The 21,715-nt window shown below is 40.8% G+C and overlaps 1 protein-coding gene across 15 annotated transcripts in view; it reads left to right on the forward strand.

Moving 5' to 3' along the window:
- rbfox1 (RNA binding fox-1 homolog 1) overlaps positions 1 to 21,715 on the forward strand; it is a 1,150,117-nt gene that overhangs the window by 823,874 nt on the left and 304,528 nt on the right. Inside the window, exon 1 of one of the 15 annotated variants that reach the window (XM_062964643.1) lies at positions 7,363 to 8,721. The exons of 13 other annotated variants lie outside the window; for them this stretch is intronic. In XM_062964643.1, coding sequence (XP_062820713.1) covers positions 8,578 to 8,721 — 144 coding nt within the window. In that variant the 5' untranslated portion in view covers positions 7,363 to 8,577. Of the gene's footprint in view, positions 1 to 7,362; positions 8,722 to 21,715 lie in introns of those variants that run through there. One more of the 15 variants, XM_062964642.1, reaches the window with a different exon arrangement.

The following is a 21,715-nucleotide window of genomic DNA, read 5'->3' on the forward strand; positions in this document are numbered from 1 at the left end:
GAGAATGCTTCTGGAACATGGCCACACAGCCCGAAAGACATACAACAACCCTGTGGCTTTAAATGTTGCTTTGTTTGAGGTGTTAATACAACTTTATACTCTTCCACCTCAATGGCTCATAGGTATAGAGGTAAGGTATTTAGATATCAAGACTGGAAAAATGGGGATGAAAAAGATTTTTTTTTACTCTCTCATTCAAAAGCATGATAACTGAAAGCATGATAGCCTTTCTTGTAAGCCGCCCCGAGTCCTAGGGGAGTGGCGGCATATAAGTTTAAATAATAAATAAATAAATAAACTGCTGTATCCATGAGAGATATGTCCTGATTCCGAAGACTAGTGGTTCTCAACCTGGGGTCCCCAGTTGTACCCCAGGTACAACTCCCATAAATCCCAGACAGTTTACTAGCTGGTAGGATTTCTGGGAATTGAAGGCCAAAAACATCTGTGGACCCCAGATTGAGAACCACCAGTCTTGGGAATCAGGACACCCCTCATGGATACAGCACTTATCATGCTTTTGAATGAGAGAGTCCAGTCAGTACAATTCTTTTTCATCTCCATTTTTCCAGTCTTGATATCTGAATATCTTACCTCTATACCTATGAGCCATTTCAGTGGCGGAGTCAAGAAGGTCCACGAGATTGACGGCCATATTGTCCATTCGTGATTTTGTTTGGGAAATTATTGCATGTGTTTTCCCCATATCCTCAAGACCCTTGAGGATATGGGAAGCCCTACATAATAGTGAACCCTATATTTTGACTATACTTGGGCCAAACTATAGAATATCACTTGAGGATCTAGAGAGGTTCACGAACTCCTCCAAAGGGGAATATATTTGGATCATGGGTAATTGAAAGCATGGATATCAAGTCTATAGGAGGTCTTACTATAGTATTTCATACTATATTAGTGGTCAGAAGAAAAGTATTGTTTCTCAAGAGTTTGTGGGTTTTCGTGATCAAATGATTCCATCCTTCATCATGGTGCATTTGTGGGTGGGCAGGTTCCAGGAGATTGTCATTCCAGAATCATCATTATCATCATCATCATCATCATCATCATCATCATCATCATCATCATCATCATCATCATCTGTATTCTATGTATCTTTTCCCTAACTCAAACCCAAGTGAACACAATACAAGTTTAAATACACATGAAACCAACATTAATATTAAGTTAAACTTTTCACAGTATTAAAGGGTAAACGGTAGTTAGAAAATCTGTGCAGTTTTAAACAATATTGCACCCTCATACAAGCACTTTCCTTAAAAGCCTTCAGTTCTAAAAGCCTATTTGATTTCTTGAAAGAAGGTATTTGCCTTGCTATGTTTCTGCAGCCTAACACAGAGGGGTCTAGAATTGTGGTTTTCAATGTGTGCAATCTTTGAACATGATTAGCTGTCCTAGGATCCCTTGAGAAGGGATAGACTCCACGCAAATCCAATCTAAGGACTTTATCACACCAACCTGGAATTCTGCGACAATCCCGTTATTGCAGATAATGGATGCACACCAGATTGTCAATAGCACAATTTACAGCATTTGCCACTCTGTGCTCCTTTGATCAAGCTTCCAGGCACCCTCATAAACCCTGCACTACTGTGGTTCTTTTATTTTTGTGCAATTGCGCAATTTCAACATTAGGGGAAAAAGGCAAAGATAAGTTTAAAACAGACAGCTTGGGAATATTGAGAGGACAGGGGAGAGGGAAATAATGTGGGGTTAGGAACAATTGTAGCAGGACGCACACATAGTGTCATTTTATACGGGCTATCACCAAAAGTGGTGGTCCTGCTGTGATGCTGGTTTGCCTAATATGATAAAATCCTAATACTCCTTGCAGCACCGATCAACTAATAGCTGCTTTTTCCCCACCATTCCACAACATACCATTTCAAAGGACATACTATGAGGGAAAATGGAAGCCAAGTAATACATAAATATTGTGCCAGACTTTCAGCAATTCAGAGATTCAGTTAGTAGTGCTAATGCTGCTCCTGAAATGCTGCCCAGGTGAAATTTGGAGGTTCATCTTCTGATGCACCCACTTGACATAAAATGTATTTTCCTTTAATGCAGCAACATTTCTTGGCAGGAGCGCATATCTAGTAGTCACTGGATTTCTGTTGCCTAAAGCAGACTTTAGAGCATATTTGGAGCTGAAGTCTTCTGGGAACATAGTAGAGAGGATGAAAAGGATTTGCAAGGACTAGTAACATTTCTTGGGAGGGGGCTTTACATATATGTGAGTATGGAAGAATATTGGCCAAGATCTTATGCTAAGGACATGGGACATAACTTTATGATCATCATTAAATGGTGGTTACACAACACCACGTCAAAGGCAATGTGCATACAGCATGAATCCATCAAACTGAATGGAACTGTTCCACTTTGGACAAAAATGCCCCCAGGATAACTTTTATATGCATAAATTCTCTTCAAAAAGTGTAGCCACAGTGTTACTTTCTTTTTTTCCGTCCTTCCTCTTTCTTAAATCTTTATTTCTTCATCTCAGAATTGAAATTCTACGCAGTTTTCCTTGAGGAGTCCTGTATTTCTCTCCTTTCCGAGAATAGCCCTGTTGAGACGACAATCATTATATTTAAGGACATCATTGGTACCATTTAAATTTTCTACTCAGATATTTCCAGCCAAACATTGGCTTAAGAGTAAGATTTGTCCAACCATCAGAGAGAAATGAAAGAGAAGAAAGCTTTCTTGCACCCCAACAGAAATGTTACGTTGGATTCTAACACTCTCTTAAGTACTTTTCCTTCTTTCCATTTTCCAATAATTGAACTGTAAGCAGAAGTATCTGTTCCACTGTTTACCATTGACTTCGATATATACGGACAGAAAAAAAGTCATTCATTCCTGATTGAACTATTGAGCTCAGAGTCATCCATTTTTGCTTGGAGTATTGAAAGAGGAGACTAAAAAAAAGACTTCTTCAACAGCTCAGAGAGACAACGGCCTCATTTTGGTCATTTTGAGTTCTAACTCGATTTGCTTCAAGACTCATTCATTGCACATTGTAGAGTACAATGGATATATTCTGTCTGCAGTTGGGCAAGTGAACTTCCTCAAGGATCTTCATGGCAGATGCAGCTTCACGCTCTTCAGTGATGTGCTTAATTCATTCCGATTGCAGAAATAGCGATTTCATGCTCTCTGTTTCATAGTGAGACAAAAAGTAATCCCAATTGAAGATACGAAGTCAGTTGTGATTGTCAATATTCTACAGAAAGGTGACATAGTGCAATCACCATATAACTCCATGATGATAGATTTAGGACTTTATTGCACAAGGCTGCTAAAGCACAATTATGCCAGGATACAAGTACTTGTTGTTGGGACTTAGTACACAACATTGTAGCTGTCCTGTATTTGTATTGTGCTTGAATAATGATTAGATCATCTCTTTTGGTGGATGGGGAAAGCATCTCAATAAATTCAATATTGTTGTTCTGCCACACCTTCTTGTGTGGCATTGTCTTCTGCTGTGGTCCCATTATTGCAAAGCAAAGGGAGGTCTTGCAAAACTATGCAACTGCATAGGCACGTCAGGCAAACCCTTGTCGGGATCACCTTCCATCTGGAAATCTATGTCCTCACTGCGAAAGGCTATATGGATCTAGAATAGGTCTCCACAACAGACCCACTGCCAAGTCTCTACCCTTGGAAGACGACCATACTCAACCACAAGTGATCACCTACAGATATTGATGATAAAGCCCTTCCACTTCATGATGTATCCGCTCTCTCTTTCATTCGTTGTGTCTGTTATCCATCCATTAGAATATTTTGGAATACAATTAAATTATCTTTAGCATTCCCAATGCTAAATATTTTATGTCCTTTGGTATAATTTCCTAATCTGTAGGACGACAGACGAAATTGTGATCTGACGGTTCTTCCCCTGCTGTATTGTTCAGTTTTAAAAATACTAAAAAAGAAGTCTTTTTGATAAGCTGATCATGTTCAATTAATGATGTAGGAAGTACATGGGAAGGACGGCAGCTGGCAAACTTTTTGATTCAGGTTGCCTCTGGCTGTGACACCCACTGAGTGGGGTTGATGGTTTTGCTCAATTCCAGAGGATTCTGGACAATGCCAGGAGTAGGGAAGGTTATGAAGTCCACACTATTCCCCATGATCCATTCCTCATGGCCGAATTCAGCTGGTCAACCTTATTTTCTATTTTACAAGAAATAACTTTTAGCAAATACAGAGAGCAGTTTAACTGCTCAGATTTAGGAAGTGAGCATTCTTCTCAAGTGTGTTCATAGCCATAAGGAAAATCCTTGGTATTACTTTGGTATTACAGTGTTTCCCAAACGTTGGTCTTTCCAATGTTTTGGACTTCAGCTCTCAGAATTCTTCACTATTGGCCAATTGGTTGGGGCTTCAAGGAGTTGAATTCCATAAAAACGGAAGGACCAAAGTTTGAGAACCACTGATCTAGGGGAAGAACCAGAACCCCATAGTTTTTCTTGCGTGTTTGTTGGCAACATTTTTTTGAACAGGGCAGTATAGATGACATTATGTGGTGTAGAATTGACATCAGGATCTGCTTTTCGATAGCAGCAGCATAATTCTCCACAAATCTCACTTGACAAAGGGAAAGTGGAACCTGAATCTCACCAGTGGACAGAACGAGGACTAATTCTTGAAATCTGTGTGAAAGCCTTACTTATCATCCCTAACTGGATGGCCCCCCATGAGGGTCTTCCTCCAGGGGCAAACCAAGAATGGGCAACCTGGAAGTCCCTGAACAGACTCAGAAGCGGAGTGGGCAGATCAAAAGACAATCTGGCAGGGTGGCACTACCTGGAGGAATCCTCCACCTTGTGTGACTGTGGAGCAGAACAAACAACTCCGCATATGTATGCTTGCCCACAATGCCCTGCCTCATGTACGGAGGAGGAGTTGTTTAAAGCTACGGACAATGCGGTTGCTGTTGCCCGCTTTTGGTCCAAAACTATTTAGTTGCTTGTGATTTCCTTTTTCCCCCCATCATTTTGAAATGTATTTGTCGTGCAATGCTTTTGACACAAAATAAATAAATCCCTAAAGGAAATATCTACAATTTTGAGGAAAGAATAACTGGCCCTGTTTGCCATTTTTAAAATAGGTTATTCTTTGGTTTTGGAATCTGATGGCCATGGGCAGTTCTAAATTGTTTAGCTGCAAAGAACTTTAAAAAGTAATAAGATAAATCATAATACACCAAGCAAATAGATTTATTAGCCTCTAATGCAATTTATTTGCTTTTCATTAAACATTCTGATAGGGTCTTATTAAAGTACCATGTTTTATTTATCAGGCCACCTCTGTGAATGGGCAGAAAAGGGGGATATTTTAAAAGAGAGAGAAGGAAGGAAAGAAAGAAAAAAAGAGGAAATCTATCAGCTTAGGGCATTTGCTGGATAACATGTTTACTGTGCTAGAAAAGAGAAGGAGTAGCCAGGGATACTTCTGTCAGAACAAGAGACTGCTTAAGGCAAAGAGAGAGAATGCAAAGAGGAGGAAGGAAAGTGGGGGGAAAGTGGCAATAAGGGACTTCATTTCGTGTTAGGCTTTGGGTCCCTTTTCTTTTGTGTGTGCCTACTCCTATATCTCGGCTTTTAATTCCCCCACTCCTCTCCTTTTTCCCCCCTTTTCTTTTTTGCATTATAAATTAATTTGTGCTGTTCAGTGTAGCAGTGATATCTGAGTTGCTCCGGCTTACGATATATGCTGCAAAGGCATGGACGTCCACAGCGCGTGAAAGAAAATCCTCTTTTGTAAGTCTCTGGTTTATTTATTTATATAGATAGACAGATATATACATATGATTTTATTTAGACATTTCATAACAAGGGGAACGGAGGTAGGGCAGGTTTGCTAAGAGAGCTTTCTTTCAATGGGGAGGGGATCTTGGGCTCCCCAAAGGCCATGTGGGTGGGGTTCCTGCAGCAAGATTGCTAGAGATCCCCAATGTTGGCATGTTTGCAACACTCAGGTTGCAACAGCTAATGACTTTTCAAGTTGAGTACTGTTTGTCTGAATATCAAAGCATCCTCTAGTGACTAGTTAAATGGGGGCTTTGTGCGGCAGGGAAAGGGATCCCTATTTAAAAAGGGTTGTGTTATCACATTAGTTTATAATACACAGAGAACACAGAGTGCAACGAATGGCACCGATTAAATATCTGTGTACATTTATTATTCTTGAGCCTTTTTCCAAACGTTCTGCCACTTGATATACAATTTTTAAAAGCTCCTCTTCTTTGGCATCTTACTTTCTTTAAAGTTCCATCCCCGGTGAATATTTCAAAAGTTTTTTGTCTCTCTCTCTCTTTTTTCCCCTCCTTAAAAGACAACTTTAAACATGCAAGGGGAATCCTGAAGTCAATTCTTGAGGGTTACGCTGCCTTATGAAAGAATTAATAATGCAGGAAAATTGTCAAAATCCATTTGGAAGAACACTGGTATCTTTTTGCTGCATCGTCGTAGGATGGAGATATGGGGAAGTTTGGGTGGGTGGGGGGGACGAGTGGGAATTTGACCTCAAGGACAAGTTTGGAGCAGAAATTGTTTAATTTGCAGATCACATCCTATTTTATTGCATGAGGACTAGCTAGATTGACTAATGAATAATTATTACTCCATAAAATAAAATACAAAAAAGGGGGGGAAGCCGTCAGCATGCAATGGCTGCATACTAATTCTGGGGAGGCACGTGGCTCTCTCTTAAGTAAAAAAGTAAACATGCGATTCCCTCCCAGGGACTTCAAGGGCTGTTTGCTCATGTAACCTGACACAGTCGCCTCTTGTAATGGGCTATCCTTCTGACACATTTTATTGCTGCAAAATGATATGCTGATACATGCATATTATCTGGCCATATGTGTATGTGTGTGTTATGAGGTGTGTTTGTGTGACAGAGGTAGAAGAGGGTAGAGAAGGAAAAGGAAAAAAAGACTCTGCCACACTATGACCATCCACATATTCTTAATCTAATTGCCTAAAGCAATTTATTCTTCTTCTTCTTGTCTTGTATTTTAAAAACTGTTTCTGTGAAAATGAAGGTTGTGGTACAAAGTGCAAGGAACTGGAAATTGCAATTTCTGTATGTGTGTGTGTGTGTGTGTGTGTATATATATATATATATATATATATATATAGAGAGAGAGAGAGAGAGAGAGAGAGAGAGAGATTTCAAAGCTCTGAAATTTGAGTCTCTATATTATGCTCTTTGTTTTTTCTTTTCCATTTCCATCTACCCTTGCTTATAAAAATTGAATCGTTTTCTCTTTATGTACAGTTCCTAAGAGAGCTTCATAATGGTAATAGTAATAATAATAATGGTGTTATTATTGCAATGAGTATGCAGCCATTCTTTTTTCCTGCTCCTGCGTGGAGACACCGGGTTGCATTCCTGATGCAAAAACAGCTCGGGATAAATCGGAGTTCAAGCTTCTTGCACAAATCAGGCATGCAAAGTCCATCTGGGTGCATATCTGGAGGCAAACCAGCCTGATAGATATTAGCTAGTGATCAAAGATAGGTGGCTAGATAGATATTGGGAGTGTTTAACTTTCTGTGTACTCTCCATCTCTGCCTTGTGTCTCCACAGACACCTTTCCATCTTGGCTCTTCTGGAGAAAAGGGTTCCCTTTCTGTTTGTCAGGTGTGGGTCTCTTGGGGAGGGAGGATGACTCGAGAAGAGGGGTATCATCGGTGGTGAATCATAACAGGCTTTGGGTCCCAGCTGGACAGCAACATTAATTGCCCAAACCCTTATGGCTGTATGCGATGCTCCTCTTTCTCTCCCTCTCTCCTTCTCCTTTTTCATCCTCCCTGGGGATTGTTTTAATTTGAATTTTGGTGAATGGTAAAGAGGAGACCCTGCCCGGGCTAGAACCCATTTGACAAATGAGCAGCGCCGTATAGCATCCGTCGTGCCAGAAGGAGTCTCCCTATGAGAATCCCTCTCTCGCTCTGCCTTTTTCTCAGCCTCTGTACCAGAGAGCAGCTTTCAATGTGGAGAAAACCCTTCGCACGCCGAATGTCACCAAAGGGGAGTTTTCAGTTGCTCGGTGTAGCAGGAGCTGGAGGCGGCTTTTTCTTTCTCGCTTATTAAATCCATCCCCTCCTCCTTTCACAGTCCTTCTTCTGTCCCTCTCCCCCTCTTTTGTTGACTTGTTTGTTTGCGGGTGGGGTTAAGCCATCGGCAGAAAGAGGCCCCACCACCACCAATACCCAAATGCACCGCAATGTCCCCAAGGCCTTGTCCTGACCAAAGCATGTAGGGCTTTGAGCATCCAGGTTTGGGGTAGAGAGCACTGAGCGGAGCCCCAGGCAAACCCGTGAGCGTGTGGGGGACCCTGGAGACATTTCTCTCTTCTTTTGGGTCTATGTGCTTAAAGAGAACACCTCAGAGGCGGCAGCAAGAGAGGGTTGGTGGCAGTGTGGTGTTGGTGTTGGTGGGGGGGTGGGAAACAGAGAGAGAGCAAGGGATTGAGAGAGAGAGAAACAAATAACCCATCTTGCCGGGGTGAGTCAGGACCAACGTGTTCACATGCAAGTCCCGTCAGTTGTCCTACGTCGAGTTCAGAGCAGCAACATGCAACAACCGATCACGGGGACAACCTGCGTGGCACTTCCGAATGTCAGCATGTGTCCTCAGCTGTCCTGTGCCTTGACTTTTATGTACTTACAGCAGGTAAGTCGGCGCAACTTTTCCTTCGCCTCTCTTCCTCCTGTCTTCCTCGCTCTCTTTCTCTTCTCTGTCTCTCTCGGTTTGGTCATTCCCGCTACTTGTCACTGTATTGTCTGTACCTCATGGAGTGGAAAGAGCTTTCTGCCTGAATGGAATGTGTAATTGTCTCTCTCTCTCTTTCTCTCTCTATCAATCTCATGCGCGTACGTTTTGTGTTCTCCTTTGTACGGCAGCGTTTGAATAACCTGAATTTTTCATTTCTACCAAAAAGTGCTTTTCTGGTACTATCTTGTGATACCAAAATTTGGGAAGTTTTATGGCATATCTGTCTCTCTTTCATCCTCCCTCCTACCTCCGCCTGGCTTTTCTGTGAACAATTGCTACATTGAATTCCTAAAGACATTGCTTTGTTAAGGGATGCAGGTTTTCCGTGACATCAGATCTAAACATAATGTGTGTATGTGTGTCTCCTTTCGGGGAAATGAAAATACTTACCTTTCTCTCGAATATTAAATGATGTTCCAAAGTTTAAACCCCTTCATGCAAATTATGGCACGTGAGGTCTTTGTTGAAATAAGATGCAGATGGAGGACAAATAAAATCAGGAAGAAGCATAGTTTGTTATTTTTAGTCACACTATAGAACTTGATTAGTTTCGCTTATGAGTGATTGTAATTTGATGACCCACATCTGGGCATTTGCAAATGGACATTGTGTTGGGGGGATTGCTGTCTGGGGCAGATAGGATGTTAGCATCTCCACCTTAAGTTATTTTAAGCATCTTGCTCATATTTTCCCTCACTTTTTTTTTTTTTTTGCTTAGGCATTTTTTCAGGTCCATTGCTCCTTTTCTCATGAAACCACACACACAAAATAGAGAGAGACTTGCATCTTGCATTCAAGTCTCACTCAGCATTCAAGTCTACTTACTCAGAGGTAAATCCCATAGCAATCAGTGAAGGTTTTCTCTCTGGTAAATGTGGTAATCCTCAAAGTGTCGGCATCTCGAGGCACCCTGGTTTCTGCTCAGAATTTGTATTGTCATGTATAGTTTTGTGAGTAATAAGCTAAGCCTGGCATGAGAAAGAGGATGTGCGGTGGATTTTAAAAGCAAGATTAAAACATATTGTCATGCAAATGTGATTAATTGCATTTATTCTGTTGAGAATGCCATCTCCCCCCCTCCTCCCCCTTTATGTGTTTACTATGGCTCAGCTGAAGCGTACGGTACAGTGGTGTTTATCTATTAACACTCAGCGACTATGCTAGTTTAGATGTCATACAGAGAATTGCACCGAGCAATGCTTCCTTGATTGTCTCTTTTAATTGATGTTTAATTTTTAAAAAATCCAAATGCAAAATTTAAAAAAATATTTTTAATTTCTAAGGATGCCTCATCTTGCTCAAAATAAAACCAGACAGATGGCATGCCCTAATGTGTCTTTTAAAAGGTGGGCAATTACAGGAAAACCTTGTGTTTGCAAACAAATTGAAGCTGCTCTGGTGGATTTCTTCACATGCATCTAGGACCCTGGGCTGGGAATTGATTCCGGTATCAAGAAACAAAATTGTATATTAAAAAGGTTCATGTTTGTGGGTTAGCACATGGATGTATGTGGGAGGGTGTCATGTGCTCACAATTAAAATTAGCCTTAAGCCTATTGGATCTAGTTTAAGGCGGAAAGTCTTAATTCAAGATCGTATTCTTGCTGATTTACCTTCTGTGTGTGTCTTTTAATACAAATGGCTTATGGGGTATATTTTTAAAGATGTATGTCTCTCTGCATGGATGTATTAGAGGAACAAGAGATGAAAGAAGGGCAGCGAAGGAAGAAGATGGAAAAGAAGGAGGGGGAAGGGAGGAAGAAAGGAAGGGAGCGAAGGAAGGGGGAGTGTTTCCTTCTATTGTTTAGTGAACTTTTTAAAAGGTACCATTTAACACACCAGCTTGTGAAAAGTCAACTGTGACCAAAGTTGAGAGCTCAAGCGTGCCCCACAAGCAGCCGCTAAAGGATTACATAAATAAGAGGTCGGGCGGTGAAGAAAGGGGGTGAGGGGAAGAATCTCTTCCCTCTGTGCTGAACTGCATGAGCCCCTGTGCAATCCAAGATGCATTCCTGATGTAAGGAAATCCATGCAGCCGGATGATGGTTTGGAAGTGGCCGGTCCAGGGGTTCCCATCCTGCTGTAGGCAAGAGATGAGGAGCCACTATCATGCCTGTCCAAAAGTATTGTCTCCTGAAGATCCCCCCACCCAAATTGCTCACAGGGTTCCCTCCCAGATGTGGAACGGGGTGCCATAACCATTCATTATTCTCACCTTTTCCCCTTCCTTCTTACACAATTATACACACACACATACAGAAGACATGTTTCAAAATATGGCAGTGAGCACCTATGATGAAGTTCAGGCTATATAGGTAAGGAAACTCAAAGTGTGTTCAGTCACTTTAAAAAAATCCAAGGACTAAAATAATAATAACAACAACAACAACAACAACAACAACAACAAGAAGAACAACACTTCATTTATATTCCACTCTATCTCCCCAAAGGGACTCAGAGCAGATTACAATATACACAGATAGGCAAACATTCATTGCCTTTAATACAGTGGAATAACAATGACATACAAATACACAGCTTTCTGGAGGCAGTGCTCAACTCTGGCCATGGGGAGGTGCTCTTGTTCCATTTCCAAGCTGAGCAACCTATTGGTTGTGTTGCCGGCATGGCTACATGGGCACCTTTATTAATTTCCTGCCGAAGCAGTACCTATTAATCTACTCACATTTGCATGTTTTCGAACTGCTAGGTTGGCAGGAGCTAGGGCTAACAGTGAGAGCTCACCCTGACCCACAGCCTCAAACTGCCAACTTTTAGGTTAGCAGATTCAACCGTTCAACAGTTTAACCCGTTGAGCTATTGTGGCTCCTACATATTACTAAATATTACTAAACATATTTGACTCACATTGTCTTTGCATTTATTGAGTAATTATTATTATTTCAAATTATATACCTATCACATTTGATACTTGGGTTTCTTGCTCTCCTCATTCTTTTCCTATTCTCCTCCTCCTTCCTTTCCTCCTCCTCTTCTTTCTTCTTCTTTCCCTCCTTCTCCTCCTCTTCTTTCTCTTCCACCTCCTTGTCTTCTTCCTCCGTCCTTTTCCTCTTCTTCCCTCCTCCTCCTCTACTTCTTCTTTCTCCTTCCCCTCTTTGTCTTCTTTCTTCTTTTCCTTCTTTTCCTCCAGCCAAAGACTACTGGGGTGGGGAGAAAAAATAAATGTATAAGAGATACTCTTGCCTTTTGGTAATACATATTTCCCAATTAGACTCCTGGGTAGGAAGAGAGAAAAAAACCCGTATCACCCCCACCTCCCCATATACTTTAGTGCAGAGCCTTGCAGAGCCCTAACTAGATGTCACTCACATTCTTTTGCTGAAATATCGACCTTGGTCTTTTTCTCTCAAGCCTGTTTGCTAGTGATCTGCCTTGACTAACACTTACAAAATTCAGAATCACTCTTCCACTCCCTCCAATCAATAATTTCATAAGCCACGCCCATTCTGCACAACTTAGGGGTGGCATTCCACCACAACAGCAAAACTTGTTAAAATAAATACAACATGCACTATTTTATGTCAACTATGCAGTATGCACCTTCTAAGAAGTTGATTTAGGCAAGTGTGTGAGTCAGAGTAGAAAACATTTTCTCCCCAAATATTTTCTTCTTTCATGAAAAAATAGGAGAATTCTTAGACACCTGAATTGAAAAGATGTTTGCTTACTCTCCTGTACAACAGTAATTTATTACTTGATTAACCCATTCAGTTTATAGGCTCTCTGTGCCTTAGCTGAAATGCCTTTAAAAGGTAAAAAAAAAAAAAAAAGGGGGGGGGGTTCCACCCTAATGGTAAATTGTGTTTTGCAAGTACTGTTGAGCAATTCTTTACATCCCTTAATAGTGTCCTTGTTTTATTTTTGATATATTGATATCTTCGAAAACTTGGAAGAAGAAATTGTTAAATTTTGAAACCTGAACTTAAGATTTTGCTTGTATTATAGATCAAACATTTTAAAAAAGGTGAGAAAGGGAAGTAAGGTCAAAGACAAATGTTGACATCCATCAAAAGAGTCTGTTCATGGGGCGGTTTTATCAAGTGTAGCATGGAAATTTATCAAGTGTAGTACTAAATATCCTCAAGCATGGTAGTAAATTTGTAACTGAATCCTATGAATATTTGACGGTCTTCATAGGGGTTTAACTCTGTATTGGGTCAGAGGTTTTAGGCTTGGACGTCAGTTTTAGGATTTTATATATGGGAATAGTCCCTGTCCAATGTAAATAACTGTAGAAAAGAGCATTATGGAGAACAAGGGTAGGATTTGCAAAGCCCATTGTTGAAGTTTGGGATTCAGATATAGCTTACTAGAAACCTCATATTTATGCAGCATAAGATTAGAAGATCCTTTGCTTTCAGAGATCCTGGTATTCCTTTTTAAAAGACACACCATTTTAGCCAACTATATCTCTTATTTTTTGGAGGTGCCATTTTGGCATCTCTAAGTAGGGAAATTGCTTTCCTTTGATATAATTTTGACATCCTAAATAGATTTGACTTTGGAAAGCCAACCAGCAAAACTGAATCACATTGAGGGGGCTTAAAAGATCAATGGCACTTGAATGTGATACTGTGTTTTTTCCGCTTGCCTTGTTTTGCAGCATAGCGTTAACTCCTTGCGATAGGGATTCAGCCCAACAGTCAGGAAAGCTTCCCCTACTTTACAAGGGCTCAAAAAGTTGCCTGATTTCATTCCATCCAGTCAATGAGCCATCAGAAAGAGTTAACAAAAGCAACTGTTGCATCCATTTAGGTTTTTTTTAGTACAATTTTTAAACACGTCATAAAATGAGTTATTCTCAGCACTTTGTTATTCAGTTATGAACAAGCAACATGCTGCAGAAACCCAATAAATCAACAAAATACAACACAGTATTGTGGGTGGGGGGAGGGGGCAACAGCTGCATAGGTATAATGACAGCATGATAAAAGAGATTCAACCATCATATGAAAAAGAACTCCCCCAAGTTTTCCTCTTCCACAAGAATGAATGCACCAGATCTTGAATTATGAAAAATATCAACATCTTAAAATGCCTCATTGAGAAGAGTAGACAACGTGACAATGAAAAAATAATTATTCAAAGGAAGTCATTCCAAAATTGGGGAGACAAGGGTTATACCGATGTTGCCACCACAACAAACACTGTCACAACAACACCAAGAACAAACACATGTTGTCATTCTCCACAGATTAAGAGGGCCCAATGAGTGATACACATACTTGATGTTCTGTCTTTGTGTGAAATGTGACTTCAAGTTGTTTCCTACTTTTGGTGACTCTCTAGTCAACCTATCATGGTGTTCTTTTTCTCAAATTTGTTAAGAGGAGTTGTATCACTGCCGTCTTTGAGAGACTATGGTTTGATCAAGGTCACCAAGTGGGTTTCCATGGCTGAGTGGGTAACTGAACCCTTGTCTTCAAGAGTTGTAGTCCAGCACTCAAACCATACAGCATCCTGGTTCCCTCATAGGTTATGTTAAAAGGTAAAGGTTTCCCCTGATGTTAAGTCCAGTCATGCTCATCTCCATTTCTAAGCCGAAGAGCTGGCGTTGTCCATAGACACTTCCAAGGTCATGTGGCTGGCATGACTGCATGAAGTGCCGTTACCTTCCCGCCGGAGCGGTACTTATTGATCTACTCACATTGGCATGTTTTCGAACTGCTAGGTTGGCAGGAGCTGGGGCTAACAGCGGGCGCTCATTCCGCTCCCGGGATTTGAACCTGGCACCTTTCGGTCCGCTTGTTCAGCAGCTCAGCACTTTAACACACTGTGCCATCAGGGCCCCTATAGGTTATGTTAGGAAGCCCCAAACTCTTTTTGTGGCCACTAGATCATATCTTTAAGTTTCCTAAAGCTCTCCTAAATTTATTATTTTAAAGGAAAGGGCACAAAACCACTATTGAAACCCCCCAAAGCATTGAACAACTCCCATGCACCTTCAACATGATTTTCAAGAGCTAGTAAAAGTGGAAATCATTTCCAGATGACTTTCAGTCCCAGATATTAACTGTGTGGCCCACCACAGAGGTCCATAGGTATCCTCATCTACCAAAGCTGTCCGTCTTTGCCTTCAGGCTTAGGAATATGTATGCAGAAAAAGATGTCCCTTGGATGAAGAGTCTCATAGATTAAAGCCAGCACTTTGCACTGGAAATGGACTAAAGTATATAGATTACTGTAATGTGTTCTTCATGGAGCTGCCTTTGGAAACATTTGTAAACTTCAGGAGATCCCAAAGGACGTGACTGAGCTGTTTACCAAACTTGTTGGTTGCAATGTGAGTCTTCCCCTGTTGAAACAGCTTCACTGGCTACCAGCCTGTTTCTTGACACAATTCAAATTGCTAGTTATGACCTTTATAAAGCTCTTCATGGTTGGGTCCAGACAATCTGAAACACCATATCTTCCTATTCATAACATCTCAAGTTTTAATACCTTCAGGGAAGATCTTTTGGTCTCTCTGTCTTCATAGGAATGTTTAGTGAGGACACAGAAGGACCTTCTTGATGGTTGCTCCCAGGTTATGGAATGCCCTTCCTTGGGAAGTCAAATTGCCTCCTTTCTATTGGCAGATGAAGATCTTTTTGGTCTATATTCTAATTATATGGAGCAGTATGTGTGACGAGAGCCAGTGTGGAATTGTGGTTTGAGCACTGGATTGTGACTCTGAATTTGATTCTTGCTCAGCCATGAGTGACCAACTGCAAATCTCATATTCTCAGCCTAATATGAAGACAGTGGCAAACCTTTTCCAAACAAATTTGGCCAAGAAAATCCAGTATGGCTAACATAGATACAACTTGAAGGTACACAACAATGAAATATGTGTGAATGTGTATGCTGCATATTGTTTTTGGTTTTTACAGTTTTGATTAGTAATCATGTCTTAAATGGGAGAACTAATGTGACATAGTGGTTTAAGTATTAGACTCTGGAAACCAGGGTTTGAATCTATGGTCTTTATCACAAAATCCCATTATGGTAAAGTCGTATGGTCAGAGGCCCATAAAAACCCTTGAAGGGATCATCTTAGGGTTGCCATATGGCAGACACAACTTGAAGGTATGCAACAACATGTTTTAAATAATTTTGAGCAAGGGAAAATGTTTTTTTAAAAGAAAAGAAAAGAAAAAGGTCTGCATCAAAAGTCTTGCAAACCTATTCTCCAGACTGGTGTAACTTTTCAAAAGGAGTTCCATTTCCTAGCACAGCCATGGCACCATCGATATCATAAGATTGGTAAACTTAATGATGATGCATGCGGTTTGTTTTAAATAGTGAAGTGATTTGTACAAAGGGTAATTCTTCTTAAATGGAGCCATTTCTCATGCTGGACACTAGCAGATCGAAAGCAATTGAACTGGAACTTCAATATCAACCTGCTTTGTCTTTAACTAGAAAGTAGTTTGTGGCATAGATAGTGACTCCGGAAAGCAGTTTTCCTGCTGGAGAGAACTTTCTTTGCCTGTTCAGGATTAGCCTTGCATAATTATTGAGCTGACTAGCTTAAAAAACAACAACAAAGCAAGGCAAAACAGGCAGGGCTCTGATGTTCTAACTTATTTGCCAGTTTTGCATGAGTCATATTTCTGTAGGCATTTATTTTTCCCTCCTTTGGAACTGTATTGTCTCTCTGTCTGTAAACCAGAGCTGAAACTAAATGTTACTTGGAACAAAAATACCAAGTTTGATAGTACCTGGGGTTAAAACATTTATTCCAGTCTTATCTACATGGTCAAATAAAGTGGACTCACAGCTTAGATGTTGCAAGGAGTTCACACAATGAATGGCTGGAATTGCAGCAGAACCAAGTTATTAAAGTCAATGGTAGATGATATTTCCTGGAAGCTCCAGAGTGATTGTAGAGTTTTGGAAGTAGAGGCATCTGGATCATGTTGAACCCACTTTGATATCCATATGACCAATAGACCACCACTGCATTGCCACCAGCAAGCTGCTCCCAGAGCTTTGTTGGTGACACAAGTGTTGGTGACACAAGTGATGTCACTTCTAATGCTGAGCCATGTAACCAAAATGAATCCTCACCAGCAAGCTTCTGGAAGGGAGTTGCATGCTGGCCATGATGCACCGGCAGTGGCCCCCAAGCCCCCTTGGACCAGCAAGCCGTGTTGACAGCCAAAGGGCTTTGGGGACACTCCTGGGCTTCTTCAGAGCAACTCCACAGCCCTTTGAACCATATTTAATAATAACACCCTTCAACAGGCAAACCCTTGTCCCCTGAAGGTATCCCACAAAATCTGTGTCCTTTCTCTCTCGTTGACCCTTATCTGTGGAACTTATCTTTAGGGGCTACATACATGTTCACCAGAAAAGATTTCAGGGATAAAGTCCAGTGAAAGGAAAATGAGGGATTCAGCAATAGATAGATGTCAAGAGCATGGGAACTGTTTTATTTCCCTAGTTTGGGGGTACTTGTGATTTATTTCCCCTGCACTGATGGAAAACAAAGTAGCTTTTCTATGAAAGTTGTGCAGCTTTGCTCAGAAAATGGCATGGACTCCTGCAAAGTGTTCAGGTTCCAGCACATTGTACCTCTTTTATATACTTATGCTCTTGTGGTCCTATTTATGGTGAATCCATTCAGATATCATGTTGGTGTGTTTGTTATTTGTCCCTGAGATTCCATCATAACTAGTATCATTATCCATTATTATCAGTCATCTTCATAATCAGTGATCATTATGCCAAGAAAATTCTATGACTAAGTTGCTGTAAGTTGGATTCAATCTGAAGGCGCATAACAAAAATAGGGATGTTGTGGAGCAGTGGTTCTCAACTTGTGGGTCCCCAGATGTTTTTGGCCTTCAGTTCCCAGAAATCCTAACAGCTGGTAAACTGGCTGGGATATCTGGGAGTTGTAGGCCAAAACATCTGGAGACCCCAGGTTGAGAACCACTGTTGTAGAGGGTGTTTGTGCCAGTCATGGACTGTAATAAAGTTTGTTGTTGTAGTAATGCTGTCATTCGTAAACTCACTTTCTCAACCAGTATGTATGAGAGAAAAAAGTGGTAGATGCATCCCTCATCTCCCATTTTAAATGCAGTTGAAATATTTGAAAAACTTCGGGGGCTTTTAAATTTAGAGGAGATTAGTCAGTCTTTTTTCCTCCCCCCCCCTCCTCTTCTTTCTCCTCCTCTTCCTCCTCCTCATCTTCTTCCTCTCCTCCTCCTCTTAATGTCTCCTGGATGTCTCTTACTTTGGGAAAGAGCAGATACCCTCTGAGTTTCTTCCCATTTCTTCCAATTCTAAAATCCAATGATTCACCCGAGAAGAAGGAATCCCTTGCTTTGTCACAAAATTTCACACTGGAGGAGACTTGATGGCCTGTCTTTCCGCACCATCATTTTTCTCTCTTCCTTAAGGCTCATTTCGGCATGGAGAAAACCCAATTGCTTTTCTGTGTCATGAATCTGTCCCGTTCATCGACTGTGCCTCTTTCTGTAAAATTATGGACTTGTTTCAAAATTACTTCTAGCTTGTGTGATGTCTAAAGCATTTGCTGGTTTAAAGAATCCAAGGATTTGCCTTACCTTCATTCCTTGGGCAACTGTTATCTGAGAAAATAAAGAAACATTTCTTCAGTGTGCATGGAGGAAATGGAGAGTATATGACCAATACGTGTTCACTATATGTTTTGTTAATTTTCTTACTGCTGGGCTTTGAATAATTGTCAAGTATCTTATGGACTAAAGACAGACGATATTGTTGGAGTTGTGATTATTTTTGCTGCTCGATCTGTTTTCCGATCTGTTTCATTTGTCTAGCTGATCCTGGGAAGGAACCCATTGCTTTGTTGTTATTGGAAAGTGAAATTCCTCATACTTTCTCAGAAAAGTTGCAGTACTCTGAAAAAGAAAGGGTGGAAATTGCCACACTGCACACTTCAGATGGGTTAATGCATTTTGTGCTCAGTGCTCTGAGGAAATTCATCCTGGGAGCCAGTGGGAACTCAACAAAATGTGGGTGGCAAAGATAACCATTAATGTAGATTTAGCAAGTGATGTCTTGGTACATTGTTTGCTTTAATTAATGAAAACAATGTTATTTGATGTTTCTCGATAAACCTCTGAGTTTGTGTTGGAAAGCTATTTTCATGGAGTCCAAGGAAGGTGGGGTATGAACGGTATTGTTGGCTTCCTTTTCTATTCTTGGTTCTTGGGCTCTTCCATTCCCCCTCCTCCCCTTCTCCTGCGCAGCCTAATGCAAAGTGGCTTTTGAAGAGATCAAGTACCCCGTGTTTCTCATCCTGAATAATAGCTTGCGAGGTCGTTTTGACTACAGCTGTGTCAAACAGGGTCACTCCTCTCAGCCACAATCACAGGGAGTTTGTGCTTTAGTGGAGTGTCTGCTTGCTTTTAAATATCAGCGTTGGAAAGGAGAGGAGAGTGGGGATATAATAAAGGAAAAGGATCAGTTTAGGAGGTCACAGTCTGCTTTGAAAGATAAGGGGAGGATCAGCAGGAGGGAAAAAAAGTTGCCTGTCTTTCTCTCTGCAGTAAGTACAGGTAAAAGATCCCTGGCTTGGGCCCACTTCTTTTCATACAGCTCTTGAGAGCTTGTCTATAAGAAGGTGTTGGCTTCTCCCTCTTGGTCATCTTCTCAGCCTTCCTGCAAATCTTTGCTGATATTCTGGGCTGAATGCTTATGGTGGAATCAATGTTACCTGTAATGGGAGATATGGAAGCAATCTTCTCTTTGTCTCAGTCTTATTTTAGGCAGAAGTCCTCCGGGTTGATATATTTGTACTAAATAGTGGAAACTTGATCTTCATTGGATGCCTGAATTACCAGTAGACAATTGGGTGAAAACCCAGACACATGCTCCCAAGATATTGGGTACAGTGAATCCATGCTGAGCTTTAGTCAATGTTGGGAATCTAGGAGCTGTTAAGCTCAAATCACCCTCTTTGTGAGGTACATTCCCAGGAAAAACAGCAGAGTGTGTGGAAGTATTTCTTCCAATGCAGCAGAGAAACTTACGCGGAGTGAGTGTAGGAAAGCCTTTGTCTCTTCAGGATGGCAAAGGATTACAAAGTCAACTTAAAAGTTTAAAAACATTTATTGGGGTAAAAAGAAATCCATTGATTGATAGAAAAGGTTTGGAGCTAAATAGCTTATCTAATCTGGTCTAATATAGGTAGATGGATCAAAATAACAAAGAATCTAGATAGCTACATCTTGACTACAAGATGGGTCAAAATGCGTCCTCTCTGTGAAACAAAGCAGGAAGAATAAATGTGAGTCTCTTTCTTCTCTAGGGCCATAAAAATTCCCAAGGCCAAATTGAGGAAGTTACATCAAGCCCTAGGAGAGATCACATTTCTAAAATCAACAAACGGATGGGGTGGATCTAAACAGGACAGGAAGAAGGAAATAAGAGTAAAGCCTATCAAGCATGCATAGGACTGTGGGAAAGTGTCCCTAACTCTGCTCTAGGCTTGCTATCTAACGATAGAGACTTAGGCAGTGCAGAATGACATTTTCTACCAGTCAAAACATTAAAGCAGGAATGGGCAACTGTGGAAGGCTGAAGCCTCCCAAAAGAATTTGGAAAGCCACATTGTCTCCACAAATACATAAATGCCTCTAAAAGGTCAGAGGGCATGTTTGCCATGCTATAGAGGCCCCTGATTCATTGTATGCCCTGGAGAATTCTTATCAACAGGATGATTCCATGATAAGAGTAGCAGTTCCGTCTCATTTACTTTTTATCCCAAAAAATAGGATTGAGGCCACAAAATATGGAAAAGGTGCTTCCATACTTTCTTAATAGTCAGTGTTTTGGGGCATTTTTTTTTCTTTGTGCCCTGGTTGGACTCAGGGAAATTCAAAAGCAACCAATGAAGGTTCCCTCAGTTTATGGACCACCCTTTATTTTAAAGGAATATCTAACCTGTTGAACCTATGTTCAACGTATGAACTTGAGTCACATCAGGTTCAACACCTTGGAGAGCTCCGTTGGCATAGACGCCATCTGCTGCTATGTCTTTGGTGTCCTCTGTTGCTGGGGAATTCTTTACATTTGAAGAGCATGAAGTGCTACTGTTGGAAAGCTTCTCTATGTCAGGGCTGGGTCATACATCGGTTGCTGGCTGTATGCATGTGCCCAAGGCCATTTTTGCAGTCTCCATCTGTTCAGAGACTCCACTTTCCTCTTTCCTTTGACGTCCCCATCCATAGCCAAACCTCATTTGGCTGCTTCTCTGGGCTGTCTGTCCCTCTCTGGGCTTCCTCTTCCTGCTTCCTGTATCATGCAGAAATATTTTAGGATATTGGTTCCACTAAGACCATTCTTAATGTCTGCCAGATTTTAGAGGAGTGGAAAAAATGGAAGAAATAGAACATTTTGGTAGTACAGTAGAGTCTCACTTATCCAAGCTAAACGGGCTGGCAGAAGCTTGGATAAGCGAATATCTTGGATAATAAGGAGGGATTAAGGAAAAGCCTATTAAACATCAAATAAGGTTATGATTTCACAAATTAAGCACCAAAGCATCATGTTTTATAACAAATTTGACATAAAAAGCAGTTCAATACACAATAATGTTATGTTGTAATTATTGTATTTACGAATTTAGCACCAAAATATCACGATATATTGAAAACATTGACTACAAAAATGGCTTGGATAATCCAGAAGCTTGGATAAGTGAGACTCTACTGTACAAGCTTCTGTAGATCAAGTCTTTTTCCTCGGGTATAGACTTAGTCTGTAAAAGCTTGTGCTATCCACTTCATTCTCTTTCTTAATCTCTAAGGTGCTGCAAGATCCTTTTGCATACTGGTATTTCAGACTTTGAAATCTCATATTTTTGTGAAAGAAAAGCCTTGTGAAGTAATACTTT

Source organism: Anolis carolinensis, unplaced genomic scaffold (genome assembly GCF_035594765.1).
Source record: "Anolis carolinensis isolate JA03-04 unplaced genomic scaffold, rAnoCar3.1.pri scaffold_13, whole genome shotgun sequence".
NCBI classification, from domain to species: Eukaryota; Metazoa; Chordata; class Lepidosauria; order Squamata; family Dactyloidae; genus Anolis; species Anolis carolinensis.